This window comes from Bubalus kerabau, chromosome 4, assembly GCF_029407905.1.
Source record: "Bubalus kerabau isolate K-KA32 ecotype Philippines breed swamp buffalo chromosome 4, PCC_UOA_SB_1v2, whole genome shotgun sequence".
Taxonomy (NCBI): domain Eukaryota; kingdom Metazoa; phylum Chordata; class Mammalia; order Artiodactyla; family Bovidae; genus Bubalus; species Bubalus kerabau.
Window position 1 is genome coordinate 37,579,510 of NC_073627.1, and position 26,486 is coordinate 37,605,995.

A 26,486-nucleotide genomic window follows, 5' to 3' on the forward strand; every position below is an offset into this window, starting at 1 on the left:
ACAAAGGAAGAACTTTGTTGCAGAATTCCTACTTGAGCTCTTTGAATATAAATCCTGTTCAGCTTTGCTTACTTAAACTTTATTGTTGCTATTCAAGAATAAGAGGGAGTTTTCCTTGAACCTGCCCTGCCCCCCTTCCCCCTCCCCCCTCCTCCCCATTCACACGTGGAGTTAGGTGGCTATCACTGCTATCATTTCTGTCTGTTTGAAGGATTTACCTGCTTGTTCCTCCTGAGTCTGGGGGCAATCTTCAGGAAGGTGGAGCCTCAAAAATACTGAAAGGGTTGGGGGGAAAAGTGTATCTCAACAGTGAGGGTTAAAACTTGTGTGGAAGTTGTTGAGTGTCTCTTAATTCTGATTTGTTGTTATTGTTCAGTCACTAAGTCGTGTCCACTCTCTGCGACCTCATGGATGGCAGCACGCCAGGCTTCCCTGTCCTCCACTATCCCTGGGAGTTTGCTCAAATCATGTCCATTGAGTCAGTGATGCTATCTAACTATCTCATCCTCTGCAGCACCCTACTCCTTTGCCTTCAGTCTTTCCCAGCATCAGTCTTTCCCAATGAGTTGGGTCTTCATAACAGGTAGCCAAAGTATTGGAACTTCAGCTTCAGCATCAGTCCTTCTAATGAATATTCAGGGTTGATTTCCTTTTGGATTGACTAGTTTGATCTCCTTGCCAGGGACTCTCAAGAGTCTTCTCTAGCACCACAGCTCAAAAGCATTAATTCTTTGGCACTCAGCTTTCTTTATGGTCCAGCTCACATCCATACATAACTATTGGAAAAACTATATAGCTTTGACTATATGGACCTTTGTTGGCAAAGTGATGTCTTTGCTTTTTAAGATGCTCTCTAGATTTGTCATAACTTTCCTTCCAAGGAGCAAACATTTTCAAAGAAAATAATGTTGGAGTATAATTTTAATGACATGAAAATATGGTAATGATATATTAAGTGAAATACATAAGTTCAAAATGATATGTTCTCATTGTGTTGCAATTTGTCTGTGCAAGTGATGAAAACTCAACTAAAAGTGACTTCAGAGAAAGAAATGTATTGATTCATAGTACAAGAAAGTCAGGGCACGTATACCCCAGGCAGGTTGGATCTGGGCACTCACGTCATCATGAGTAATCTATTTCCATCTCTTAATTCTTATTTTGTGTTGGTTTTACTTTCACATAGACTCTCCTTGAGAGCTGTTAAAGAGGATGTATTAGTTAGTTTTCTCCAGATAAACAGAGCCAAGGGGACCCAGAAAGCTGATGGTGTAATTCAAAGGCTGACAGCCAGAGAGCTGACAGTGTAGATTCTAGGCTGAGTCTGAAGGCCCAAGAACCCAAACTGCTGAGAGCAAAAGATTGAAGTCCCAACTCAAAGGATCAGGTGGAATGTGAATGCAGCCTTCCTCCACCATTTTGTTCTATTGGGCTCTCAGTGGATTTGATGAGCCCCACCCACACTGGGGAGGGCCGTCTTCTTTCCTCAGTCCATGAATTCAAAAGCTAATCTCCTCTTGGAACACCTTCAGGCACACCCAGAAATAATTTGTAGCCAGCTTTCTGGGCACCCCTGTGGCCCAATCGAGTTGACACATAAAATGAACCATCACAAGTCCACCCCCTGTTAAGCTGAGGCTCATATGTATCTTCTTAAACCATACTAATCTCCAAGTAAAGAATAACAAAGGTTTAATTCCGCTGGCCACAATACAACTGAAAATGCACTAGCCCCTTCCTCAGAAGAGGAGGTAAAGCCCCTGAGTGATGTTTACTCTCCTTGTTATCCTATAACTTAAACAGTATGATGTAGAATTAACAATACTTAAATACTATGATCTCAAGTCAGTACATCTTAAGTTGCATGGTAAGGAAATAAGAGAGGAAAGGAAAGATAACTCACACACAATCATAACAAAATAAGAAGGAAGCCTCTATGAGTTAACATTCCTCATTTCTCTGACTAGCCATGTGGCTGGTATTGATAACTACCTTCTACTCACTGAATTTATGTTGGGCTTATTTCCCACCTTCTGGTGGGCATGAGTCTTATCAAGTGTAGAGTAGTTGCTACTTCTTGCTCACTAGTGCTCTAGTCATTAGTCTGATTAGAATAATGTCAGTGTAGTGCACCAGAGTGATAGCTTGTGAAAAGGAAGTGTGTGAAGTGTTAGTCGCTCAGTCGTATCTGACTCTTTGCAAACCCATGGACTGTAGCTTGGCAGGCTCTTCTGTCCATGGGATACCAGGCAAGAATACTGGAGTGAGTTGCCATAAAGGGATAAAATCCCTTTCTCTAGGGGATTTTTCCAACCCAGGGATTGAACCTGGGTCTCCTACATTGCCAGCAGATTCTTTATGTTTGAGTCACCAGGGAAGCCCCAGGGAAAGGTGATCAAGATTCCTGTGAACTAAATTATGACATCAGGCTAGAGAGGTGAAATATCCCTGAGGTAGGACAGTAAAGGTCTATTATTGGCAGTGCCACCTAAAGCAGACTGCTTGATGAGGTGAAGAAAAAGGCATTTGCCAGATGAGTAGCTGCAGGTGAGGTGCCAGGAGATGTGTTACTTTGCTCAGTCAAAGAAACCACCTCTGGTACGGTAGCTGCTATCAGAGTTATCACCTGGTTAAGCTTATGATAATCCACTGTTACTCTCCAGGACCCATCTGTCTTCTGCACAGACCAGAAAGGCAGGTTGGATGGGGATGTGGTGGGAATCAACACCCCTTTATCCTTGACATCCTTGATGGTGGCACTGATCTCTGTGATGCCTCCAGGAATGCAGTATTGCTTTGGGTTTACTACCTTCCTAAATAGAGGCAACTCTGGGGGCTTCCACGTGGCCTTTTCCACCATACTAGCTAGCATTTCACAGTTTCAGGGAACCAGTGAGGGGATTCTGCTAGCTTCTGAGCATATTTATTGCAATTAAGCATTCTGGAACTGAGGAAATAACTACAAGATGGGTTGAAGGGCCCCTGAACCTCTATGAGACAGACCTGAGTTAAAACTCCATTAATCTGTCTTACATTAGGCTCTCCTCTGACTGGTGGGTTCATAATGACATTTTGGGTCTCCTGGAATTAATTTCAGTTCAGAGCCAATGCCCCAAAGTCTTGAAAGGTCTGATTGTTTCCTTTCCACCAATGCACAGTTACCCTGGTAAAATCTATAGGTCCCCTTAGGGGAAGGCTGGGAGAAAGATCAACAGCATAAATTTTGGGTAGCATACGAGGGTCTTTCCTCAAGGGGACTGGCCTCCCCTTCATTCAAGGGGTTCTGGGTCTGTAAACTGGCTCAAGTCTGGGAATTGACTGTTGAACCATTATTCTAGTTACATTTTGTTCACTTGACCTGGAATTTTTTTGCTTACACAGATCAAGTTTAATAGGCTTCCTATCTGTTTCATTTCTGGAACACCATCATCAACCATCCAACTAGGTCTGATTAATACTTCTGATTACTACTTTGACTGATTAGTCTGATTAATTAGTCTGATTAATACTTCTGATTACTACTTTGACTCTGCTATCCATTATGATAATCAAGCCCATCTTGCCTTTGGGCAGTTGCGTGCTACCACCTGGCCTTCGCCATCCTGGAATCCAGTTACTTCTGTCGCCTTTTGTTGTTGTCGTTTAGTCACTAAGTCGTGTCTGACTCTTATGCGACCCCCTGGATTGTAACCTGCCAGGCTCCTCTGTCCATGGGATTTCCCAGGCAAAAATACTGGAGTGGGTTGCCATTTCCTTCTTGAGGGGATCTTCCTGACTCAGGGATCGATGCTGGATCTCCTATTCCCATCGCCTTTAGGTTTTCCAGTTCATTGGCTGCAGTTCCCACTGGGAGGTCTGGCCTATAGGGAAGAGCAATCTCAGAGCTCCTCCAGGCTCTGAGGAGGCTCCCCTCACAAGTTTACTTCTCACAGTATCAGTGGTGGTGTCTTCCAGGCCCTCCCAGGTGGGTAAGCCATAAATGACAGATGCCCTGTAATATTCCCATCTCCCTAATCCTTTGAATCCTTTCCTCCACATTTAACCAAGGTGGGTTCAGCATTTCCAGTTCACTCACTGTGCCATCCCCCAACCCCTTTTGGCCCATGTTTCAGCCAATCAACCTAACTGTCAGAGCCCTTTCTAACTTCCCAAGCTGTAGACTAAATGTAGAATCTCTGCTTAATGAGCCCATAGCAATAAATTTGGCCTGATCAATTTTTTGTTCCTTCCATTATCTCACACTCTTATTATCCATTCCTACATGGTCCCCAGATTTTTGTCTGTATAGATTAGGGAATCTTAAATTTTATATTGTTGTAAATTATATGTGAATATGAATACTAGAAAGAGATTTATTATAAGGTGCTGGCCCATGTGATTATGGAGGCTGAGAAGTCCCATAATCTCCCATCTGTAAGCTGGAGACCAAAGAGAGCTGATGGTGCATCAAAGGCCAGAGAGCTGGAGAGCTGATGGCATAGGTTCTAGTCTGAGTTTGAAGGCTTAGGGACTAGGAGTGCTTGATGACAATTTAAATAGTCAGGCAAAGTGCAACCTCTTCACACCTTTTTGTTTTAGTCAGCCCTCAGTGGGTTGGATAAGGCTACCCACATTGGGGAAGGCCTTCTGCTTTACTCAGCCCACTCATTCAAATGCTAGTCTCTTCTGGAAACATCTTCACAGACCACCCAGAAATAAGGTTCAACCAGCTACCTGGGCATCCAGTGCCTAGTCAATTTGACATAAAACATTAACCATCACAGAAGGCTAGTAGCAGCTCTGGGATGGTGTTTTATCAATTTAATAACCTAATAAGAAAAGAGTCGTTCCTTTCAAATCATTCCAGTAACAATCCCAGTGCTGAATCTCTTTGGCCAGGCTTGGATTGTGTGCTCCTCTCTTCTAAACTATTATTACATAATAGTAAAATTTATGGAGTACTAATTATGTGTCAAATCATAAATCTAAGTCTGAGTTTTCTATGATTAGATGTGTAACCTTGGACAATTTAGACTTCCCAAGCTTGAAAAGGCACTTAATCAGTGTCCTCTGTATTATTTTACTTAATCCTTGACAACCCCAATAAAATAGATTCTATCATCATCCTCATTTAAGTGATGAAGAAACTAAAGCCCAGGCAAGTTAAGTATATTATTCAGGACAAAAGAATTAGCAAATGGTAAGTCCACTTGTATGGGTTGAAAATGTGATTGGAAGCAAGTTCCCTGCAAAAGAATCAGATGCTGCTTCTGACATTGAAGGTAAGAGTTAAAAACAAAATAAAAAACACACCAAAACAACCACACAGGGTACAGGGGTAAAAATACTTTAAAAATCTCTCACTAATACATTCCTAAAGATAAGAGAATATATCAAATTCATGTTGTAAGAACACGTATGCATGCTCACTCAGTCATGTCCAACTCTTTGTGACCCCAATGGACTATAGCCCACCAGGCTCCTCTGATGGAATTTTCCTGGCAAGAATACTGGAGTGGATTGCCATTTCCTTCTCCAGGGGATCTTCCTGATCCAGGGATCAAACCCGAGTCGCCTGTGTCTCCTGAATTGGCAGGCAGATTCTTTACCACTGAACCACCTGGGAGGCCTGTTGTAAGAACAGGATTATATAATTTATAAATATTAAGAGAATAAAAAAGAGCCTTAAAAATTAAGGCAGGATAGTAGACCTGAAAAAAGTAATAGAAGAGTTGGAAGATAAACTTGAAAAAATCCTGAAGAAGATGAAGAGATGGATAGGAGAGAAAAGATGAGAATATTAGAGTATAAGCCTCGGCGGTTCAATATCTGAATAATAGGAGCTCTAGACAGAACAGAGAACATTTAAAGGAGGTAGTCATCAACAAAAGTGAAAGTGAAAGTTGCTCAGTCGTGTCCACCTCTTTCCGACTGTGTAGTCCATGGAATTCTCCAGGCCAGAATACTGGAGTGGGTAGCCTTTCCCTTCTCCAGGGGATCTTCCCAACCCGGGGATCACACTCAGGTCTCCCGCATTGCAGGCAGATTCTTTACTGTCTGAGCCATCAATAGAACAGTACAGAAAAATTTACCAAGCTCGAGGACATGAGTTTCCAGACTGAAGGGTCCTTCGAATGCCCAGAAAAAAGGATGAAAAGAGTCCCACCCAGCCAGACACATCATCATGAAATTTCAGGACACAGGGCCAAAGAGATTTAAAAATCTTTGAGAGAGAAAAAGAGATGGAGATCAGGAATTAGGTTTGACTTTTCATACTTCAGTGAATAACACTGGAAGCAGCAGGGCAATGCCTTCAAAATACTGAAGCAGGGACTACCCTGGTGGTCCAGGAGTTAAGAATCCACCTTCCAATACAGGGGACTTGGGTTCAATCCCTGGTTGGGGAACTAGGATCCCACATGCTGAGGGGCTGCTGAGCCCACACACTGCAACTAGAAAAAACCCATTCACCACAATGAAGACCCAGCTCAGCTAAAAAAATAATAAAGCAAATCTTTAAAAAATATTGAAGCAGAATGATTTCCAATCTAGAATTCTCCACTTAACTAAATTATCAGTCAAATTTGAGGGTAAATAAAGACATTTTCAGATAGGCAAGATTTCAAGGATGCATTTCCCTCCCATGCATGCTTTCTGAAGAAGCTACTGGAAGCTGTGCTTTTTGAACAAGAGAATAAACTAAGGAAGGCGTGCATACATGCTCAGTCACTCAGTCATGTCCAACTCTGTGTGACCCCATGGACTGTAGCCCGCCAGGCTCCTCTGTCCATGGGATTCTCCAGGCAAATATACTAGAGTAGTTTGCCATTTCCTCCTCCAGCATGGAATGCTGTAAATAGGCATCTGACACAGGAGAAAGGTGAAAGGAATCTGAGGATGATGGGCGACCTGAGGATGACAGCTGTGTGCTAGGTTCGGAAGGAAACAGATTGAAGCAGTACCACCCCAGAGGGAGACAAATGGTGGAGGGCCGCCACCACCATCGCCCCCTACCCCACTCTCATACAGACTTTTAAATCAAGGACAAAATGCCCAGAGAGTCTGGCCCAAATTTTTCTCTGAACTTCATCAATCCGCTGATCACTCTTGCATGCCCTGCTGCCTGACCTGCTGTGGATAGTGTCTAGAAATGCTCTGCTTTGACCTCTTGGAAGAGTTGGAGGGCAAGTCCTGGTGAACAGAAGATACAGAACAGCCTTTCCTTCTGACTGTGTCCTGGCTGAACACCTAAACACTGGCCCATGCTGCGGCACTGCCTCATGTCTCAACGGTGCTGAGCCCCATGCCCAGTGTTACTCATCGTCTTACTCAATGATTTTCCTATAAAAGTCTCTTGTAAATGCTCAAGGAAGCTGAAGCCCAGACAATGACCCAGAGACAGTTGAGTTCATCTCCTTCAACATTTGCAGCATCACCCTTTCCTTACCCTCCTTCACTGGTGCTTGCTACTCAGATTTTCAAAACTAAGTCATGTTTAGGGAAAAATGTCTAGGTGGAAAAATGAAGAGAAAAAATGATCAATGCAGAAGTCATCACAGTGTTTCATCCTGGGAGGTAGAGAAGAGACTGCAGTTGAGGACTAAACAGAGAGTTTGGAAAGACTGGCTTTGTTTTACATCTCAAACTTAGTAGATGGTTGTTTATACTATAATTATATTTAGGTTGCATGAATGATTTTATCCCCCCTTTTATTTGATGATGCATTTCACAACAAACCGTTGAAAAAATCAGGTGCTGTTAATAAATAAGGAAATGAGTGAGGACAAGCACAACTAAGAGATATTCATCAGACTCTTTGAAAAATGAAAACATCTGCAAAGAGAAAAGATAGGAGGGGACATTTGTGTCTGGCTAATTCTATTACAGGGAACAGAGACCTGCTTAATTCATTAAAAAAAATTTACTGAAGTATAGTTGATTTACATTGTTGTGTTAATTTTTGCTATACAGCAAATTGATTCAGTTATATATATATTTTTTTTCATGTTCTTTTCCATTATGGTTTATCACATATAGTTCTCTGTGCTATACTTTAGGACCATTCTCTATATAATAGTTTGCATCTGCTAATCCCAAACTCCCAATCCATCCCTCCCTGCTTAATTTAACTCAAGAAAGGAGTGGGGGTTGTTTCGAGTCTACCTGTGGAATGATCTAGAATGATAAAACTCAGGAATTTTTTCACTCTCCTTATAGGCATCTCTGTGTCCTTGATTGTCTACTCTGTTCCCTATTGGCTACATAGTAAACCTCCCCCAAATTCTTTAACTCAAAACAACAATAGCCATTTATTTATTGACTCATGATACTGTGATTTAGGAAGGGATTGGCAGGGACAGCTCATCCTTGCTCTGTCAGGTGTTGGCTGGGTCAGCTTGACTGGGGCTGGAGGATGATGCTGGCTTCACTGACAAGTGTGGCTTCTGAATAGCTGGGAGCTGGCTGGACCAGTCTCTCCAGCAGGGCTTCTTTACATGGTGACTCAAGGCTCCAAGAGGAATAAAGCAGTCAGGCGCCTTCAGCTCTAGGTCCAGAGCTGGCACTGTGTCACTTCTGCTGCATATCTTTGGCCAAAGCAAGTTCATATCAGAGAGGAGAAATAGACTTCACCTCCTGATGGGGGAAGTGGCATGTGCTTACAGAGATGGAAAGAATACTTGGCTGCTGTTTTTCAAACAGTGCTATGTAGCATTCTCCCACCACATAATTTTGATTTGCATATAATTTTAGTTTGTTGGGACTTTTTATTTTGTTTCTGTTTTTGCCCTTGCAGCATGCAGCATCTTAGTTCTCCAACCAGGGATCCAACCTGTTGCCCTGCTGCAGAAGTACGGAGTCTTAACCACTGGACTATCGGGGAATTCCCTAGTTTGTTGTTGCGCTGGATTTCCCAGGTGGCTCAGATGGCCCTGGGTCAGGAATATCCCCTGGAAAAGGAAATGGCAACCCACTCCAGTATTCTTGCCTAGACAATCCCATGGACAATCCCTGGTGGGCTACAGTCCATGGGGTCACAAAGAGTTGAACGTGACTGAGCAACTTTCATTTTCTTTCACTTAACTCCAGCCGTGTTTTTCTGTCACCTACAACTATATTGCTAACTAGCAGTTTCTTTCTTTTTTAAGTAATCTTTTTAATTTTTCATATTTTATTCCTTATATTAATAGGTTAAGAAAGTGAAATCTTCCTAAGTACTGATTCATAGATAATGTTTATAAGTGGCACACAAAACATTCAGTTTCACAAAGAGTAGTATCCAGTGATCCCTTTAGATGCAATTTTAATCCTTACTTTAAGCTAAGTACAGGAATAATACAATGAGCTAAATACACACAAAATTTGTATATCCTGAACTACAAAAGTGGTTTCCATAGCCACACATGGTTTTAGTCAAGTACACACTTTCACAATAAATAAATGCTAACAAATACATTAATGAAACCCCAAATGCTTACCTGCAATCAACTTTTTCAGCAATACCATTCCTGCTACTGAAAGCACTTTCAGAAGTTATAATCTGACCTGGGGAAATGAGTTCTTTTAAAATCTGACAAATAGTGTATATAAACCCCAAAGATTTTTAATCCAGTAAGTCTTCCAACACAGAAACATTCATAGGAAATTTTTAGTTTCTCAAAAAATAAAAAATTAAAATTAAATTACTCTTGTTATCTAAAGAAGAGTATTAAAACACATTATCTTAAGGCAAATAAACATTCCTACAAGAGGCTGTATTTTCTAATATCATTTTCTCCTTAAAAGAAACAAACCAGTTCACTATCTTTTAATAACTTACACTACTATAGTCTAAAAGCTTTAGAAATACATGAAACACATCTTAGCTATCAAAGTCAAAGGTGCCATTTAGATTTCACATATTAAACAGCTACAGTACAACCTACAATGGCACAATATAATTAATGGCTGCTGCTGCTGCTGCTAAGTCGCTTCAGTCATGTCCGACTCTGTGCAACCCCATAGACAGCAGCCCACCAGGCTCCCCTGTCCCTGGGATTCTCCAGGCAAGAACACTGGAGTGGGTTGCCATTTCCTTCTCCATGCATGAAAGTGAAAAGTGAAAGTGAAGTCGCTCAGTCGTGTCAGACTCTTAGCGACCCCATGGACTGCAGCCCTACCAGGCTCCTCCGTCCATGGGATTTTCCAGGCAAGAGTACTGGAGTGGGGTGCCATTGCCTTATATAAATATTAATTCATCGACATGGTCAAGAGTCAGAAGAAACTGAATGATTTGCAAACCAAAGATACTTTGACTTACATGTGGTCATTAAAATCCAATAAGTAATTCAAGTATGGTAATACAATGGCAGGCAATTAAAGGCTCATATATCATTCTAAAATTGAATATGTGAAAATAAAACCTGAAAACTTTGTGCTTCTCTGTTTTTCATTCACATGGTTAGGTATCAGGACCTTACTGTGGAAAATATAGTTACTAAGTATGGTTTCCCCAGAAGATAATGAAGCTTCAGAAAGTACAATAGGTGTCAAGATCCATAGTTTGCTTCATCAAATGCTTTTCTAGCACGTTTCAAATTGCCATTCATAGTAAGCAAGTCTTTAACCCTAGCAAACTTTCTTGGATCCCTTTTTTTTTTTTTTCACCTTCCTGGGGCTACCTTTACTGTGCCTGTGGCAGCTCCAAGAGGAGGTTAACACTGTAGAGCAAGGAAGTTGGGAAGGAAGGGGGACAGGAGTTAGGGCTGGCCCTGTGTGGTGTGTAGGGCTCCTGCATCCCTCTGGGATCTGTGCCTAGATGGCTCGGGCAGAGTCTGGCAAGTGCCTCAGTGGAAGCGGTACTTTCTGGCCGGCTTGAGGTTGATGTATGTGGCCTTCATCTCCTCAGCCTCAGGGTTCCGCACATCTTTGAATCGCTCCCCTTTGGTGCTCACTATCTGGTTGTCGATGTATTGGATCAGCTTCTTGGGAGCCTCCTTAGGAGCCATAGGACAGTGAATCTTCTGATCCTCTGCACTATCCACCATCATGTACTTCTGCAGGAAGAAGGACTTCAGCTCATCTTTTGGGGGGCCTCTGAGACGCCTAGGCAGGTCCTGGTTGGGGCCATACCAGGCTGGAGGCCCCTGCTTCCCCTCTACCAGCATCTGCACAGCTTCTTACAAGTCCCCTTGAGCTTTGGCCAATACCCACTGGGCCTGCTCCACTGAACAGGTGGGGAAAACCTCCAGGAGTACGTCCACCCCTGGCAGCAGCTCTTCCTCAGGGCCGGCTGCCTCATCTTGGGTGTCCCCAGCAGAAGACATTGTCTCTTCTTTGAGCTTTTCAGGCCGCTACAGGGGCTCTTTGTTCCTGGCACCACTCAACTGCGCTGAGAGCTTCTGGATTATGTCCCCTATTGTACCCCTGGGGATGTGGGCGAAGCCAGGCACATAGGCCTCCATCATCTCAGTGAAGGCTTCCATGTCGAAATTCTCCTCTGCTGGGCCTGAGGGGCCCAGGTCCCCAAGAACCCCAAGCACATAGGAAAAGATGACATCATCCAAGCCGCTGAGATCGGCCTCTGGGAGGTGCGTCTGGACAAAGGCAAGAAGGGCTGACTGACAATCCTCTCCAGCTCCATGCTCTCTCCTCTGCTGCTCTGTCGGGCTCCGCCAGCGACTTGTCCCGCGGGGTGCAGCTCGCATGCCCCCAGCCCCACCAACGAGATCAAAGGCCTCTTGGATCCTTTTGAATCAAGAAGATGATATCTTCAACTTGTACCTGACCATGACTTCCTCTAATTGACTTTGCCTTATGAGTCATTTCAGTGATGAACTCTGACAAGGTCTTCAAGAATTCTACTGATTCAGTATAAGGATTCTGGTCATCTCCAAACCCATACATCATACACCTTAATTCTTTAGAAAAAAGTCTCTTTCTTTTACCCTGTCCATCTTCTGTACCTCCTCCAATTTCTTCACTTTCTTCCTCAAAGGCAGGATTCTCTTCTTCATCCACCATCCCACCAGCCAGCCACATCAGCAGCGTACCCACCTCCCTTGGAGCTAGCAGTTTCTTTTTATGCTTTTAGATTCAAATTCCTAAGAACTGATTGGTTCAGTTCATCTTTTTCACCTTATGCCACTGGTCAAAGCCTATTTTTTTCCTCAAGTTTTTAGTTTGAAAAATGTTCAGCTTTTGGAATAGTCGCACATATAGTACATTGAAAGTCTATAGACCTTTTCTTTAGAGTCACTGATTTTATCATTTGCTACATTTGCTTGATCACATTTTCTTTCTCCATGTATATATGTATGCAGTTAGTTGAAGATATCAAATACTTTGGTATATATCTCCTGAGATCGAGGGCATTCTCCTGCATAACCACAGAGGGCATTCTCCTGCATAACCACAGTCAAACAGTCACACTCAAGAAGTTTAGCAATTATATACAACTGTAATCTAATCTGCTACTCAGATTCATATTTCCACAATTGACATATGATTTTTTTGGATCCAGTATTCAAATAATGAGCACACACAGAAATTAGTTTTCATGTCTCCCTAATGTCCTTTAATTTAGACAAGTTCTCTGGATATTTTTCATCTTTTGTGACATTGACTTTCTGGAGAGGCTAAGCCAGCTGTTTTGCACAGTTTCTTTCAATTTGATTTGCCTGATTATTTCCTCTTGATTAGATTCAGCTTAAACCTTTTTGGTAAGAATACTATATAGGTAGGATTTCTCTAGTGGTCCAGTGGCTAAGACTCCGTGCTCCCAATGCAGGGGGCCCGGGTTCAATCCCTGGTATGGGAATTAAGAGTTCACATGCTGCAACTAAAGATCCCACATGCCACAAGGAAGATGGAAGATCCTGCAAGCTGCAACTAAGACTTGGTGCAGCCAAAATTAATTAATTAACTAAAAAAAAAAAAAAGAATACTACATAGGTGATGTGTGGCTAACCTGTTGATTGGCTGCTTTTAGACAATTCCTGGCCAGTTGCCTATTTGTACTCACTTGCATCCCCCTTCCCTTGTCCCCTTCCCCATCACTCCTCAGGCTCCTTAGCCCAGAGCCTTCTAGGTAAGTTCGGCCAAGAGAAGACAGATGGTTGGAGAACAGGAGGAGGGAAAAGGCTGGGATAGTTCCCCCTCTTTCTCTCTTCCTGTGAGGTCCTTGACTGTGGCTACTTCTCTCCCAAGAAGTCTCCTCTCCCCAACAAACAGACCCTGCCTCTGTGATTCCAGTTCCCTGGAAATCCCCCTCCTTGGTTCTGGCTCCTTCTGACTGGCCCCAAACTCTGTGGTCTGATAAAACCTCCTTCTCCTGCTGTCCCTTCTGCCTAGAGCAGCAGTTGTTTCTGGCCAGTTGCTAACCTTCAGTCTCCTCACCATCCTGTGTTTGGCTTCTCAGCTTTTCCATTTCCCGTGGAACCAATTTCCTTTATTTGGTTTGAAAAACCCAGGGTGGTGTCTGCTTTCCTGACTAAACCCTGACTAATACAGGGAGGGTGTCTAATCCTGGTGACCTGTGGGATGGAGTTATGTGGTATAAACTAAGGCAGCATTAGCAGCAGGGGCTATAAGAGGGGAAATTGTTTTAGAAGGAGGAGTATGCACTGTAGGTCTCCTCCCTGGTTACACGGAAAGGAAGTGTACAAAAACGTAACATCGCTGGGTGGTATAATTTTGGGTGATTTTCATATTATTTTTTCTTCTCTTTTGTTTATCCACATTGCCTACATTTTCTGCAATGGATATGAATTGTTTTGGCATGAAGGAAAAAATCTAGCATGCCATATTTAGTAAGTAAATGAGAGAATGGTACACATGTACAATAAGCTATATCAGAGGATATGGAAGTGGCTAACCCCCATAAGAGTACTTTGGCTCCCAAATATTTCTTCCAGCTTTATTGAAATATAATTGATAAATAAATTTTTAATATTAATAGATTTAAAGTGTACACTGTAATGATTTGATTATGCATGTATGTTGTGAAGTGATTCCCATGATTGAGTTAACACATCCATCATCTCACATATTTATCATTTATTTATTTATTTGGGAAAAGGAGAAGGGAACGGCAGAGGATGAGATGGTTGGATAGCATCACCAACTCAATGGACATGAATTTGAGCAAACTCTGTGGATAGTGGAGGACAGAGGAGCCTGGTGTGCTGCAGTCCATGGGGTCACAAAGAGTCAGACATGACTGAGCTGCTCAACAACAACAAATTTATTTTGGTGCAAACACTAAAGTTCTATTCTCTTAATAAATTTCAATCATACAATGCAGCATTATCAACTATAGTCACTGTGTTATACATTAGATATATATATCCCCCAGCCCCTAGCAAACACCATTCTATTCTTCGTTTTTATGAGTTCAACTTTCTTTTTTTTTTGGCTGTGTGGCATGTGGGATCTTAGTTCCTCCACCAGGGATCAAACCTGCATCCCCTGCATTGATTGGAAAGCAGATTCATAACCACTGGACCACCAAGGAAGTCCCTATTGAAGTCCTTCTGGAGAGTAAATTTCCAGGAGAAGAATTAATGGGGAAAAGGTCATGGATATTTTTATGTTTCTGGCCCCCTAAAGACAAATCATTTCCTATAAGATAGTACTAATACCTACTGTCTCCAAGAACTTATAATTGCTTTAGTTTCCCTTCAATTTTAAGAATAAATATAAAGGTAGAGAATGAAAACCTTCTTCCTGTTCCAATCTTTCTAGTTCCTACACACATCTTTCCTGGAGACCATGGTATTCATTTCTCATATGATTTAGAGTTTCTCATGAACAAGCCAGCAAAATGAATGCATGTAAAGAGAGCATAGTAAACACACCATTCTTAATTTTGGCTTTTGAATTTGTATTTTGGAAATCTTTCTGTATCAGAACAGAGTACTTCCTCATTCTTTTTAGAAGTGTAGAATATTCCATTGAATAAATTTACTATGATATACTTAACCAGTCATCTAATGATGGACATTTAAGTTTTCCCCCCAATCTTTTGCTAAAGCAAACAAGGAGATGATTAACCTTCCCCTCACATTATTTTGCCTGTGTGCAAGTAGATTTGAATAATAAATTCTCAGAAACATTACTGCTGGTTCACAGGGTAGATGCACTAGTGATCTTGTTGAAGAAGTGAAGTTGCTCAGTCGTGTCCAACTCTTTGCAACCCTATGGACTGTAGCCCATCAGGCTCCTCCATCCATGGAATTTTTCAAGGCAAGAGTACTGGAGTGGGTTACTGTTTCCTTCTCCAGGGGATCTTCCTGACCCAGGGATTGAACCTGCGTCTCCCGCATTGCAGACAGATGCTTTATTGTCTGAGCTACCCGGGAAGCCTGTGATCTTGTTAGATGTTACCAAATTGCCCTTCAGAAGGACGATATCTATTTACATCCCCAGTAGCAATTTTTGATTGGAGAAGGAAATGGCAACCCACTCCAGTGTTCTTGCCTGGAGAATCCCAGGGATGGGGGAGCCTGGTGGGCCGCCATCTATGGGGTCCCATGGAGTCAGACACGACTGAAGTGACTTAGCAGCAGCAGCAGCAGCAATGTTTGAGACTGTGATCATTGTATTATCCTATTATGCATGCACAGAAGAGTGTGTTATTAAATCTGTGAGTCCATGTGTCTCGTGAAATGTTTATTGTAGTTATATTTATCTTATCTCGATCTACCATTTTATTATTTTGTATCTTTAATTCCCTCTTTATTATCTTATTGTAATACTTACAATAGTTGTTTTACAGCCCTTGTCTTCTGATTCCATCATCTCTGTCATATCTGGTCTGCTTCCATTGACTTTATTTTCTTCTGATTATTGGTAATATTTTCTTGCCTCTTTGCATTGCTAGTAATTTTTACATATCATTTATTGTTTATTTTCAGCTGCATTGGGTCTTCACTGCTACATGCAGGCTTTCTCTAGTTGAAGGCAAACGGGGACTACTTTCTAGTTGTGATGAGCAGGCTCACTAGTTGCAGCGCTTGGGTTTAGTTGCTCTGTGGCACGTGAGAGCTTCCTGGACCAGGGATCAAACCCACGTCCTGAATTGGCAGGCAGATTCTTATCAACCACTGCATCACCAGGGAAGTTCCCCAGGACTGGTTGTTTGTTTCACAGAAAAAGAAGGGTAAAGATAGGAAAGTATTTTGTTTGTTTACTGGATTCATTCACAAAGTATTTACTGAGTACCTATTATATGCTTGCGTGCTCAGTCGTGTGGATTCTTTGTGACCCTATGAACTGTAGCCCAGTAGGCTCCTCTGCCCATGGGATCCTCCAAGCAAGAATACTGGAGTGGGTTGACATTTCCTCCTCCACTCCTCCCCACCCAGGGGCAAACCCCACATTTCCTGCATCTCCTTGCATTGGCAGGCAAATTCTTACTACTGAGCCACCTGGGAAGCCCTTATTATACACAAGCCATTAAGAAAATGCAATTTGTGCCCTCAAGGAGTTCCTAACCTGGTGGGGGAAACAAAATGATAAAAAAAAATAAAATGCAACTGTGTACTACTGTGAAGAATGAATTCTGTATAGGATGTGGAGCACAAGGCAGGGAGAGGTCAGTTTATGTTGGGAAGACAGAAGAGACTGCTTGGGGAGCAAGTTGAAATGAGTCTTGAAATTTGAGTAGGCATCTGCCAGGTTGGCAGAGATGGAGGAGAGTTGGGGAGAAGGTAGGCATTCTGGGCAAATAGACAGCAAGAGTTCCAGGATGCTGGTGAAATTTCAGGGAAATCCATGAGGTTGGGGCCAGGAAGAGATAAGTGATATGGTTGCAAAGGAAACAGGAGACCCATGAGAAAAGTTCTTTGGAGTGCTGGTGAGAGATGATAAGGACCAGAAACAGTGCAGGGTTAGCAGGAATAGAGATGGGGGAGGGTGAAAGACATGCTAAGGAAGTGGAATTGTCAAGACTGTTGTTCCATTGGTGATGGTAGGGAGAGAGAAAGGAGAGAGAGAGAGGGCAGAGAAGAGGGAGAGATGGCAAAAGAGATTGATTCAGTATGACTCCCTGGTTCTTGAATGGGGCAAGTAGGTGTATGATGGAGTCATTTACAGAGATGTGGGGACATGTGATCAAGTTGGTTTTTGATTAAGTCAAGTTTGAAGCACCAGGACTTCCCTGGTGCTCTAGTGCTTAAGAAGACACCTTCCAGTGCAGGGATGCAGGTTCGATCCCTGGTTGGGGAACTAGAATCCCGCATATTGCAGGGCAACTAAGCATGAGTGCTTTAGAGCCCGTGCGACACAGCTAGAGGAGCCCTCGCGCTGCAAGGAAGAGCCTGCATGCTGCAACTAAGACCTGACACAGCCAAATAAACACTAAAAGAGAAGATTAAAAAAAAAGTTTGAAGAACCTCTTGAAATTGTAGACGGGTACCTTATGGCCCACTTTACTGTCCACTGCTTTGCATGTGTAAGGCTTTGATGTCTGAGAAAGGTCAAAAGTTACCTGCCAAAAGTTCTTCTTTGGTAGAGGAACTATAAGCAAGTGCAATTCAATTCAAAATAAGTTATTGAGCATTTACTATGTACCACACGGTGCAACACACACTAATCTCCAAGGGGGGAGAGATTCTGTCTGCCTTGTCCACATTTGCATCCCAATACCTGATACAGTGACTGATACACAGTGGACATTTAATTAGTGTTTGTTGAATGACTAACTGAATGTATGAATGAACATGTTTGGTAATGAAAATAGCAATGAGTATCTCCTGAATCCCAAAAGCTTGGGGAGACAAATGCATAGACAGGGTCAAACAGCATATTAAATGCTTGAATAGAATGGATATAATGGGCAAGGAGGACTCATGGGGAAAAGGAGTGAGTTGTGCTGGGTTTTAAAGTTTTCTGGACAGAGAAGAGGAAAAGACATTCCAGGAAGAAAGAACAGAACATATAAGGGCCTAGAAGGGTGAAAGTGCATGACATGGTTCTCAGACTGACAGTTTAGTGCAGCTGTACTCCACCTGGCAGCCATCATGCCTGCCATCCCCTTAGAAGGAAATAGTGTCCATCCACAGCCTGTGCTGAGGGGAAGCTCTGGGTGTTCTTACTTTACACAAAATGAAACTGCTGTTCAGCCACAGGCAAATAATAAGCTGTCTAGGACCCTAAGAGTTACACTTTAGTGGAACAACTGACCAAACCAGAAGGAACAGGGCTAGTCTCTCACTGTGCTGTGAGTGTGTATGGTTGTGGTGGCAGCAACGGTATGGAAACCACAGAGATCAGGCAGTAGCCATAGCATCAAAGATGGAGAGAAGCAGAGAAGCCAAGATGACCACAGGAAACAGAAGTTACAAAAAAAACTAGAAGCCACATGGCAGAGAAAAGACATGCTGAGCAGAGGGAGAAGCAGTTGCTTTCAGAGAAGCAGATGGAATCAGAGGTCAGCCTGTTATATCACGTCTACATAGATTAAAACCCATTATAGTGTTATAATGTGTGTGTGTGCGCTCAGTCACTTAGTGGTGTCCAACTCGGCAGCCCCACAGACTGTAGCCCACCAGGTTCCTTTCTCCATGGGATTCTCCAAGCAGGAATACTGGAGTTGGTTGCCATTTCCTCCTCCAGAGAATCTTCCTGACCCAGGATCTAGCCCTTGTCTCCTGCATTGGTAGGTGGATTCTTTGCTACCCTGCCACCTGGGAAGCCCTAGCAACACTATAATACTTGCTATCAACCATCAAACATGTTGAACAGGTTTAATTCACTAGGAGAGGATATTTAAAATTTCTGTTGTTCTTTATTCCCAGTGACCCAAGTTTCCTGCTCATATCATTTCCCTTCTGTCTGAATAACTTCTTTTAGCAATTCTTTTGGAGCAGCTCTGTTGGCAATGGATTCTCTTAGTCTTTCTTCATTTGAGAATGTCTTTATTTCATCATCATCCTCCAGGTTTGTTTTTTTTTTTTTCTGGATATAGAATTCTGAGTTAACAGGTTTTTTTTCCCCCCTCTCAGCCCTTAAAGAAATATGATTCTACTTTATTTTGGCCTCCATTGTTTCTTTTCTTTTTTAAATATTTATCTTCATTTATTTATTTGGCTGTACCGGGTCTTAGTTGCAGCATGTGGGATTCTCAGTATTCATTGTGGCATGCAGGGTCTTTTTTAAGTTGTGGTATACAAACATGTGGGATCTAGTTCCCTGACCAGGGATCAAACCCTGACCCTCTGCACTGGGAGCACAGAATCTTAGCCACTGGACCACTAGGGAAGACTCCAGAAGTTGTTTTCAAGTATATTTTTTGGAGTAAATTTCCTCTTTATTATTATTTTTTAGTTTGAAAACACATTTGAGTTTTGGCATGTTCACATTTCTTGGTTCACCTGTGCGTTCTTTCAATGTGATAAATACCCAATCCCATTGTTTTTTGGCTTCCATTGTTGCTGCTGAGACTTCTGTTGTCATGCTAACTCTTGCCCTTGGTGATGATCTTTCATTCTTTATGGCTGTTTTCAGGACTTTTTCATCTGTGGTATTCTGAAATTTTACTCTAATGTTTCTGGTTATGAATTTATGTTCATTTTTTTCTCTTTGGGATACACTGATCTGTGAGTTTTAATGCTTCATTTGTTCTAGAATACTGTTAACCAATATTGGTTAAAATATTTCTGTTGTCTCTTATGATCATACTTTCCTTTCAAAACTCCAGTTATTTCTATGGTATACCTTGTCATTTTATCCTCCATGTCTCTAAATCTTTCTTTTATATTTTTCATTTCTGTATCTATTTTTCTCATATTCTGGATATATCCTTTTGACAAATCTTCTAATTCTCTAATCCTTTCTTCAGTTGTCCCAAATCTGCTTTTTAAGCCATCCTTTAAGACTTTAATTTCAACAATCTTGTTTTTTCTTTATTTCTAGAATATATTTTTTCCTGATCTATCCATTCAATCTTGATCGTCTTTTTATATGCTTTCATTTGTAAATCAACTATTTTTACTCTTTAACATTTCCTATGTGTATGTGTGTTCTATATTCTATATTTGTCACTTTAAAATTTTTATTTATTTATTTATTTGATGTGCTGGATCTTCACTGCTGCATGCAGGCTTTTCTCTAGTTGTGGTGAGCGGGGGCCACTCTCCAGCTGCGGTGCACAGGCTTCTTCTTTTGCGGAGCACAGGCTCTAGGGCATGCAGGCTTCAGCAGTTGCGGCTTGTGGGCTCAGCAGTTGCAGCTCCCAGGCTCTAGAGCACAGACTCAGAGTAGATCTGATGCACAGGTTCAGTTGCTCTGAGGCATGTGGGATCTTTCCAAACCAGGGATGAAACCCATGTCTCCTGCTTTAGCAGGTGCACTCCTTACACCTGAGCCAGCAGGGAAGCCCTGTATTTGTTGCTTCTAATAGCTTTATCCCCTTGGAATCTAACTCTGTTTTTTTTCTTGCTACTTCTGATTTTTACTCATAGTGGCTGGCTTCCTTATATAGTTGATAATCTTTGTGAATCCATTGATTTGATTGATTGCCTGCATGCTCAGTGGTGTCTGACTCTTTGTGATTCCATGAACTAGCTGCCAGGCTCCTCCGTCCAAGGGATTTCCTAGGCATTGCTTGCTCTTAGTATGTGGAAGAAGCTTTCTTCCAGAGAGTGTTTGCTTTGGTTTCTGGAACAGTCAGGGAGTGCTCCAATGTAAGACCACTTTATCCTTTCTTTGAAGGTATTGGCTCAGATTAGGAGTTGCATGCTGGTGTTTCAAGGTTAAATGCCCCCTACAACATTATTCCCCTAGAAATCTGGACTCTGTGCATCCCTGCCTTTCCTGGCTGCCTGACCACACAGGCTGAAAACTTGCCTCTCTTTCTCCACAACACTCTAGCTCCCTGCTAACCAGCACATGTAAAAGAACCATTTAGAATTCCTGGAAAGGAAATTTATACTCACTGAAAACCAAAACAGTATACATGAAAAGTTCTAGACTGAAAACATTCTATTTTACTAAACAGTTATCATTCAATTCAAATTGATTTGCATGATGTTGAGCAAAGTCAGTTATGGTATTTTGTTGTTGTTGCTAAGTCACTAACGCATGTTAAGTCATGACTCTGCGACCCCATGGACTGCAGCACACCAGACTCTTCTGTCCTCCACTGTTTCCTGGAATTTGCTTAGATTCGTGTCCATTGAGTCAGTGATGCTATCTAACTATCTCATCCTCTACTACCCCTTTCTCTTTTTGCCTTCAATCTTTCCCAGCATCAGGGTCTTTTCTAAGGAGTCAGCTATTCAAATCAGGTGGCCAAAGTACTGGCGCTCCCGCTTCAGCATCAGTCCTTGCAATGAATATTCAGGGTTGATTTCCTTTAGGATTGACTGGTTTGATCTCCTTGCAGTCCAAGGGACTCTCAAGAGTCAGCACCACAACTCGAAAGCATCAGTTCTTCCGTTATTGTCCAACTCTCACATCCATATATGACTACTGGGAAAACCATAGCTTTGACTATATGGACCTTTATCTGCAAAATGATGTCATTGCTTTTTAATACATTGTCTAGTTTTTTCATAGGTTTCCTTCCAAGGAGCAAACGTTTTTTGATTTCTTGGCTGTAGTCACTATCCACAGTGGTTTTGGAGCCTAGGAAAATAAAATCTGTCACTGCTTCCACTTTTTCCCCTTCTGTGTATTTTAAATATCTTCTATCTCTTTATTTCCTTCCGTTATTTGTTCTTTTTTGTATTTACGCTTTCTCACTTCCTCAGTTTTGTTTGGACTAATGAGTTATTTACTTTTTAAAAAAGTATTTTAGATTTATATAATAGTTCTGCTTTTCTTGTTTTCTAAAATTTATTATAATTTGTTTTTTCATTTATTCCTTTCTGCAGCATTCCTTTAGTTTATTTTGTTATTATTTTCTAACTTTTAAAGAGGAACTCTGATTTCTGCATTTTGTTTTGAAGTATGTATTTAAGGTGATTAAGTATTCCTCTGAGTACTACTTGAACTGCATTTCATAGATTCTGGTATATATTCTTTACATTATTTTTATTATTATTTCCATTAATTCCTTAGTTTTGGGTATGTTTTCCTTTTGACCCAATAATTATATGAAAGAGAGTTTTATTTTTAAACTTCCAAATAGAGAGGACTCTTTGATTTTCTTATTAAATTCATTTGTTGCAATGTGATTATAGGATAGTTTGTGCATTATTTCTGTAGGTGGGGGGTTGCAATAGTCCTTAAGTCTTAAGTATGAATTTTCATAAATACTATTGGACACTTGAAAAAATGGAGTGTCCTCCACTTTCAGGATGCAATGTTTGATATATATTAGTAAGGTCTACTCGGAGAAGGCAATGGCACCGCACTCCAGTACTCTTGCCTGGAAAATCCCATGGATGCAGGAGCCTGGTGGGCTGCAGTCCATGGGGTGGCTAAGAATCGGACACAACTGAGCAACTTCACTTTCACTTTTCACTTTCATGCATTGGAGAAGGAAATGGTAACCCACTCCAGTGTTCTTGCCTGGAGGATCCCAGAGACGGGGTAGCCTGGTGGGCTTCAGTCTCTGGGGTCACACAGAGTCGGACACAACTGAAGTGACTTAGCAGCAGTAGCAGCAGCAGCAGCAGCAGTAAGGTCTACTATGTTAATTATATTGTTTAGGGCCACTCTGTTTTTAGCTTTTTAAAAAATTATAACTTGTTTTGAATTGGATGACACAAGTAAATGAAAGCCTCTTTAAAAAAAATGTATTTATTTATTTGACTGCTGGGTCTTAGTTGCGGCACACAGGATCTTTTAGTTGCAGCATATGTGACCTAGTTCTCTGACCAGGGATCCAATCCAGGCCCCTCCCCCCCTGCACTGGGAACATGGCGTCTTAGCCACTGGACCACCAGGAAAGTCCCTAAAGCCTCCTTTTTATTAGCATGTTTCTGTTTCCTTTTCCTTGCTTATCTTGTAATTTCTGCTCTATGAAGGTTACTTTTATGTTATTTTGTAAATCAATATTCATAATTGTTGTATTTTCATTGCCAGTTGTACCCTTTAGCTTTCTAAAGTAACCTTGCTTTCTTGGCTCATATTCTACCTCGTCTATTATTAAGATCATGACTTCTGTTTTAAATAGTTTGTTGTATACCCTTGCCAATCTTTAAAATAAACTTTAAGATTAGTTTTAGAGTTACAGGAAAATTATGAAGATTGTACTGAGAGTTTTCATGTACCTATACACCTAGTTTTGTCTGTTATTAAAATCTTAGATTAGTAGAGGGCTTTAAACATGAAGAGAATAGGAGGAAGCAAATAACACAAATTGCTAATGTAGGAAATGGAGAAACAAGAATACACATAAAACATTTAAAAATAAAACCAATAAAATAAGCAAATCTCAAACGAGTTTAATCTTTTTTCCACAAAGTGAGAGAATAAAAATAAGCCATATTAGGAAGGAATAAAAGAAACATTACTTATACAATATAGGTTTAAAACAAAAGCAAAAACAAAAACCAACCCACAGTAACTGTAGCAGAAATAGAAAAGAGGGAGTGCTCTAGGAATCCCTGATACAGAGCCTACTGCTGGAACTTCATCATTTTGCCATGTCTAGTGTTTATGCTGTAACGTTCTATCCAGTTAAGTGTCAGCGGTCCTCTTTTTAAGTAATGGGAATTGTTGCTTCGATTTCAGCCAGTCCACATAGTGAAAAATATAACCCACCTGGTCTGAAGATGAGACTCGAGAACCACACATTTTAATTCTTCAGTTTATTGTTCACGGTTTAAATAGAGAGCCCTCTAGGGGGCAGCAGTGGAATAACAGGAGCTGCTGTTCGGCCTTTGTGGAGAGAGGAGACAAAATGGTGACCTCAAGTCTAGAGCTTCTAGCTCAAGGAGAACACTTAGCATTACAACCCTTGACCCTTTCTCTTACTGCTTACAGGTGGCCACCATGTCACATACGGCAGTGTAAACCATTCACGGAGAATCCAGTGTGAGTGCCCACCTGGATTTGGTGCAACAGTACCGCCCTGCATGAGTACAGATGGAGTAAAAGAGAAGAACCGATCCAAGTCACATCAAAGGGATGTGACCAGGATTCTTGAAGGTGTTTTGAGTCTGGTATAAAAGGAGGGGAGAAAGATCACTGATGGGAGAATTAGGGGTGTGGAGTTCATACAGGAATCAACATTAACAAAGATGTAGAGTCTCTTATGTCCAATGATGCCTGGGCAGATTTTGTCAGTAAAATAAGAATGATTGTACCATATTCTCCTGGAAGATTATGGTGGGCTTTTTTTTTTTTTTTGGGAAGTATAGTTGATTTACAGTGTTGTGTTAATTTCTACTGTACAGCAAAGTGATTCAGTTATGTGTATATGTATGTACATTCTTTTTTCAGCATATTATTTTTCATTATGATTTATCATAGATACTGAATACAGTTTTCTGTGCTGTACTGAAGGACCTTGTTTATTATGGTGAAATGATTTGAAGACTGGAGTGAGTCCTTGGCCTACCCACATTCAGTCTTGATAGTTTAATTTGGGTCTTAGTAATCCTGGTCCAATTGTCTGCTTAATTTCTTCACATAAATGTCCATTGTTCATCTAACTCAATTTTTCTTCTCTCCAGCCCAGTCGTGCCCATACTCATAAACCCAGACTCAGTCTTTTAACCTCCTTCATCCATTCCTCTTCTGAAACTCAGTCTTCAAGTTCTTTCAGTCTTTACCTCACAGAGTTTCTCCAGAAAAGCTTATGACCAGTGAAAAAATTCTGAGAGTTTATTTCTGAGACTGTCTTTTATAATCCTTCTGAGAAGGCAAGTTCTAAGCTCAAACTCCACCTCCTGCTGGGTGAGGTGGTGATGGAGTTGTTGAAAGGTTGGCAGCAGTGGGTGATTTTTAATGGGCCGTATGTGTCTGTTTCTACGTTATTCACTGTTTTATGTTGTTATTGTTGCTTTGTTGTGGCACACGGACTCTCTAGTTGTGGCGCACAGGCTCCATAGCACGCGAGCTCAGTAGCTGCAGTTCACGGGCTTAGTTGTTCCATGGCATGTAGGATCTTATTTCCCTGACCAGGAGTCAAACCCAGGTCCCCTGCATTGGAAGGCAGATTCTTAACCACTGGACTGCCAGGGAAGCCCCATTTTTTTTTTTTTTTAACGGCTGAGTATATTGGGAAAAAAAATATATGATATTTCTTAATCCAACCATATGTTAATGGGCCCTTGGGTTGCTTCCTTGTCTTGGCTATTGCAAATGTGCTGTTCTGTGCCCAGTCACTTGGTTGTATCTGACTCTTTTGTGACCCCATGAACTGCAGCCCACCAAACTCCTCTGTTCATGGAATTTTCCAGGCAAGAATACTGAAGTAGGTTGCCATTTCCTACTCCAGGGAATCTTCCCAAGTTAGGGATCGAACCAGAGTCTCCTGCATCTCCTGTATTGGCAGGCAGATTCTTTTACCACTGAGCTGTTGTAATTAGTGTGTATCAAAGTTTTAAGTGAGAGTCCCAGAAATTCACGCTCTGTTAGCAAGCCCCCCCCTCCTTCCCCACCCCCCCAAACCCCTCATCATCTTTATCTCCGGATCAGAGACTGATATTCCATGTTCTTTATCTCTGTTTATGTCAATTGTTATAAGAAGAACAGGTTTAGGGCTGTTAATATGATGCTTTTCGTTGCTAGAAGTATTTATTTATACTTTCATCCTTTTTTTGTTTGACCAGGCTTGACAGAAGTTTGTCAGTTTTGTTGGTCTTCTCAAGGAGTCAGTTTTTCACTTTATTGATCCTATAAACTGTATCTTTATTCCTAATGTATTATCTTAAAATTTTTAACTCATTGTTTCAGTTCCCTGATATTTTATGGATTTTTTTCTTCTCCTTTTTCTAACTATCATGGTAGTCTGAGGTCTTTGAAAAGGGAATAGATTGGGGCTAATATACTGATGCTGTTCTCTATGCAGCTGGGTTTTAGGTATTCATAGGGAAGGTCTACGCTCTCATTTCTGGTCTTGTGTCCTTTGCTGCTGAGGGTAATTGATAAATAAAACAATACTGTAAATACAAAATGATAATAAATTTGATGAAGTGTTGACATATTCCCGAAGTAGAACTAAATCTTCCTCAAGAATAGAAAACCTAAATATATTTTAAACTATTAAAAGAATTTTATCATATAGTTAAAAATCTTCCTACCAAAACAAACAAGTGAACAAAACAACAGCAACAAAAATCACACACATACACACACTCAAGCAGACCTAGATGTTTTAGAGTTGTGTAAAATATTCTAGGAAAAGATAATTCCAGTCTTAGATAAGATGTTTCCAAAAATAGCAACAACAACAAAAGGAGAAACCATACCCAAATAACTCTACTGGGCAGTTAAAACCTTGACAAAATCAAAGAAAGATCGCTTAAGAAAAGAAAATTATAGACATTTCTCTCAATAACATAGAGGTAAAAAATGCAAAATGGTAATGAATTGAATTCAGCAATATAAAAAATGACTGGGTTAGATACATC

General features: G+C 41.3%; 1 protein-coding gene, 1 long non-coding RNA gene and 1 pseudogene across 2 annotated transcripts; all 3 read right to left on the reverse strand.

The window, feature by feature from the left end:
• Positions 1 to 999: 999 nt before the first annotated feature.
• On the reverse strand, positions 1,000 to 13,388 carry LOC129649390 (uncharacterized). Its single transcript, XR_008713100.1, has 3 exons — positions 13,339 to 13,388; positions 9,456 to 9,522; positions 1,000 to 1,200 (listed from the first exon to the last, which is right to left on the reverse strand). It is a non-coding gene; the product is annotated as an uncharacterized LOC129649390 (long non-coding RNA).
• Positions 10,506 to 12,404, reverse strand: TAF13 (TATA-box binding protein associated factor 13). Its single transcript, XM_055576754.1, is given in 2 exon segments — positions 10,506 to 10,596; positions 11,678 to 12,404. Coding segments are annotated over 2 exon segments (411 nt in total). The 5' UTR covers positions 11,998 to 12,404.
• On the reverse strand, positions 10,672 to 11,599 carry LOC129649382 (CUE domain-containing protein 2-like; annotated as a pseudogene).
• Positions 13,389 to 26,486: the final 13,098 nt, after the last annotated feature.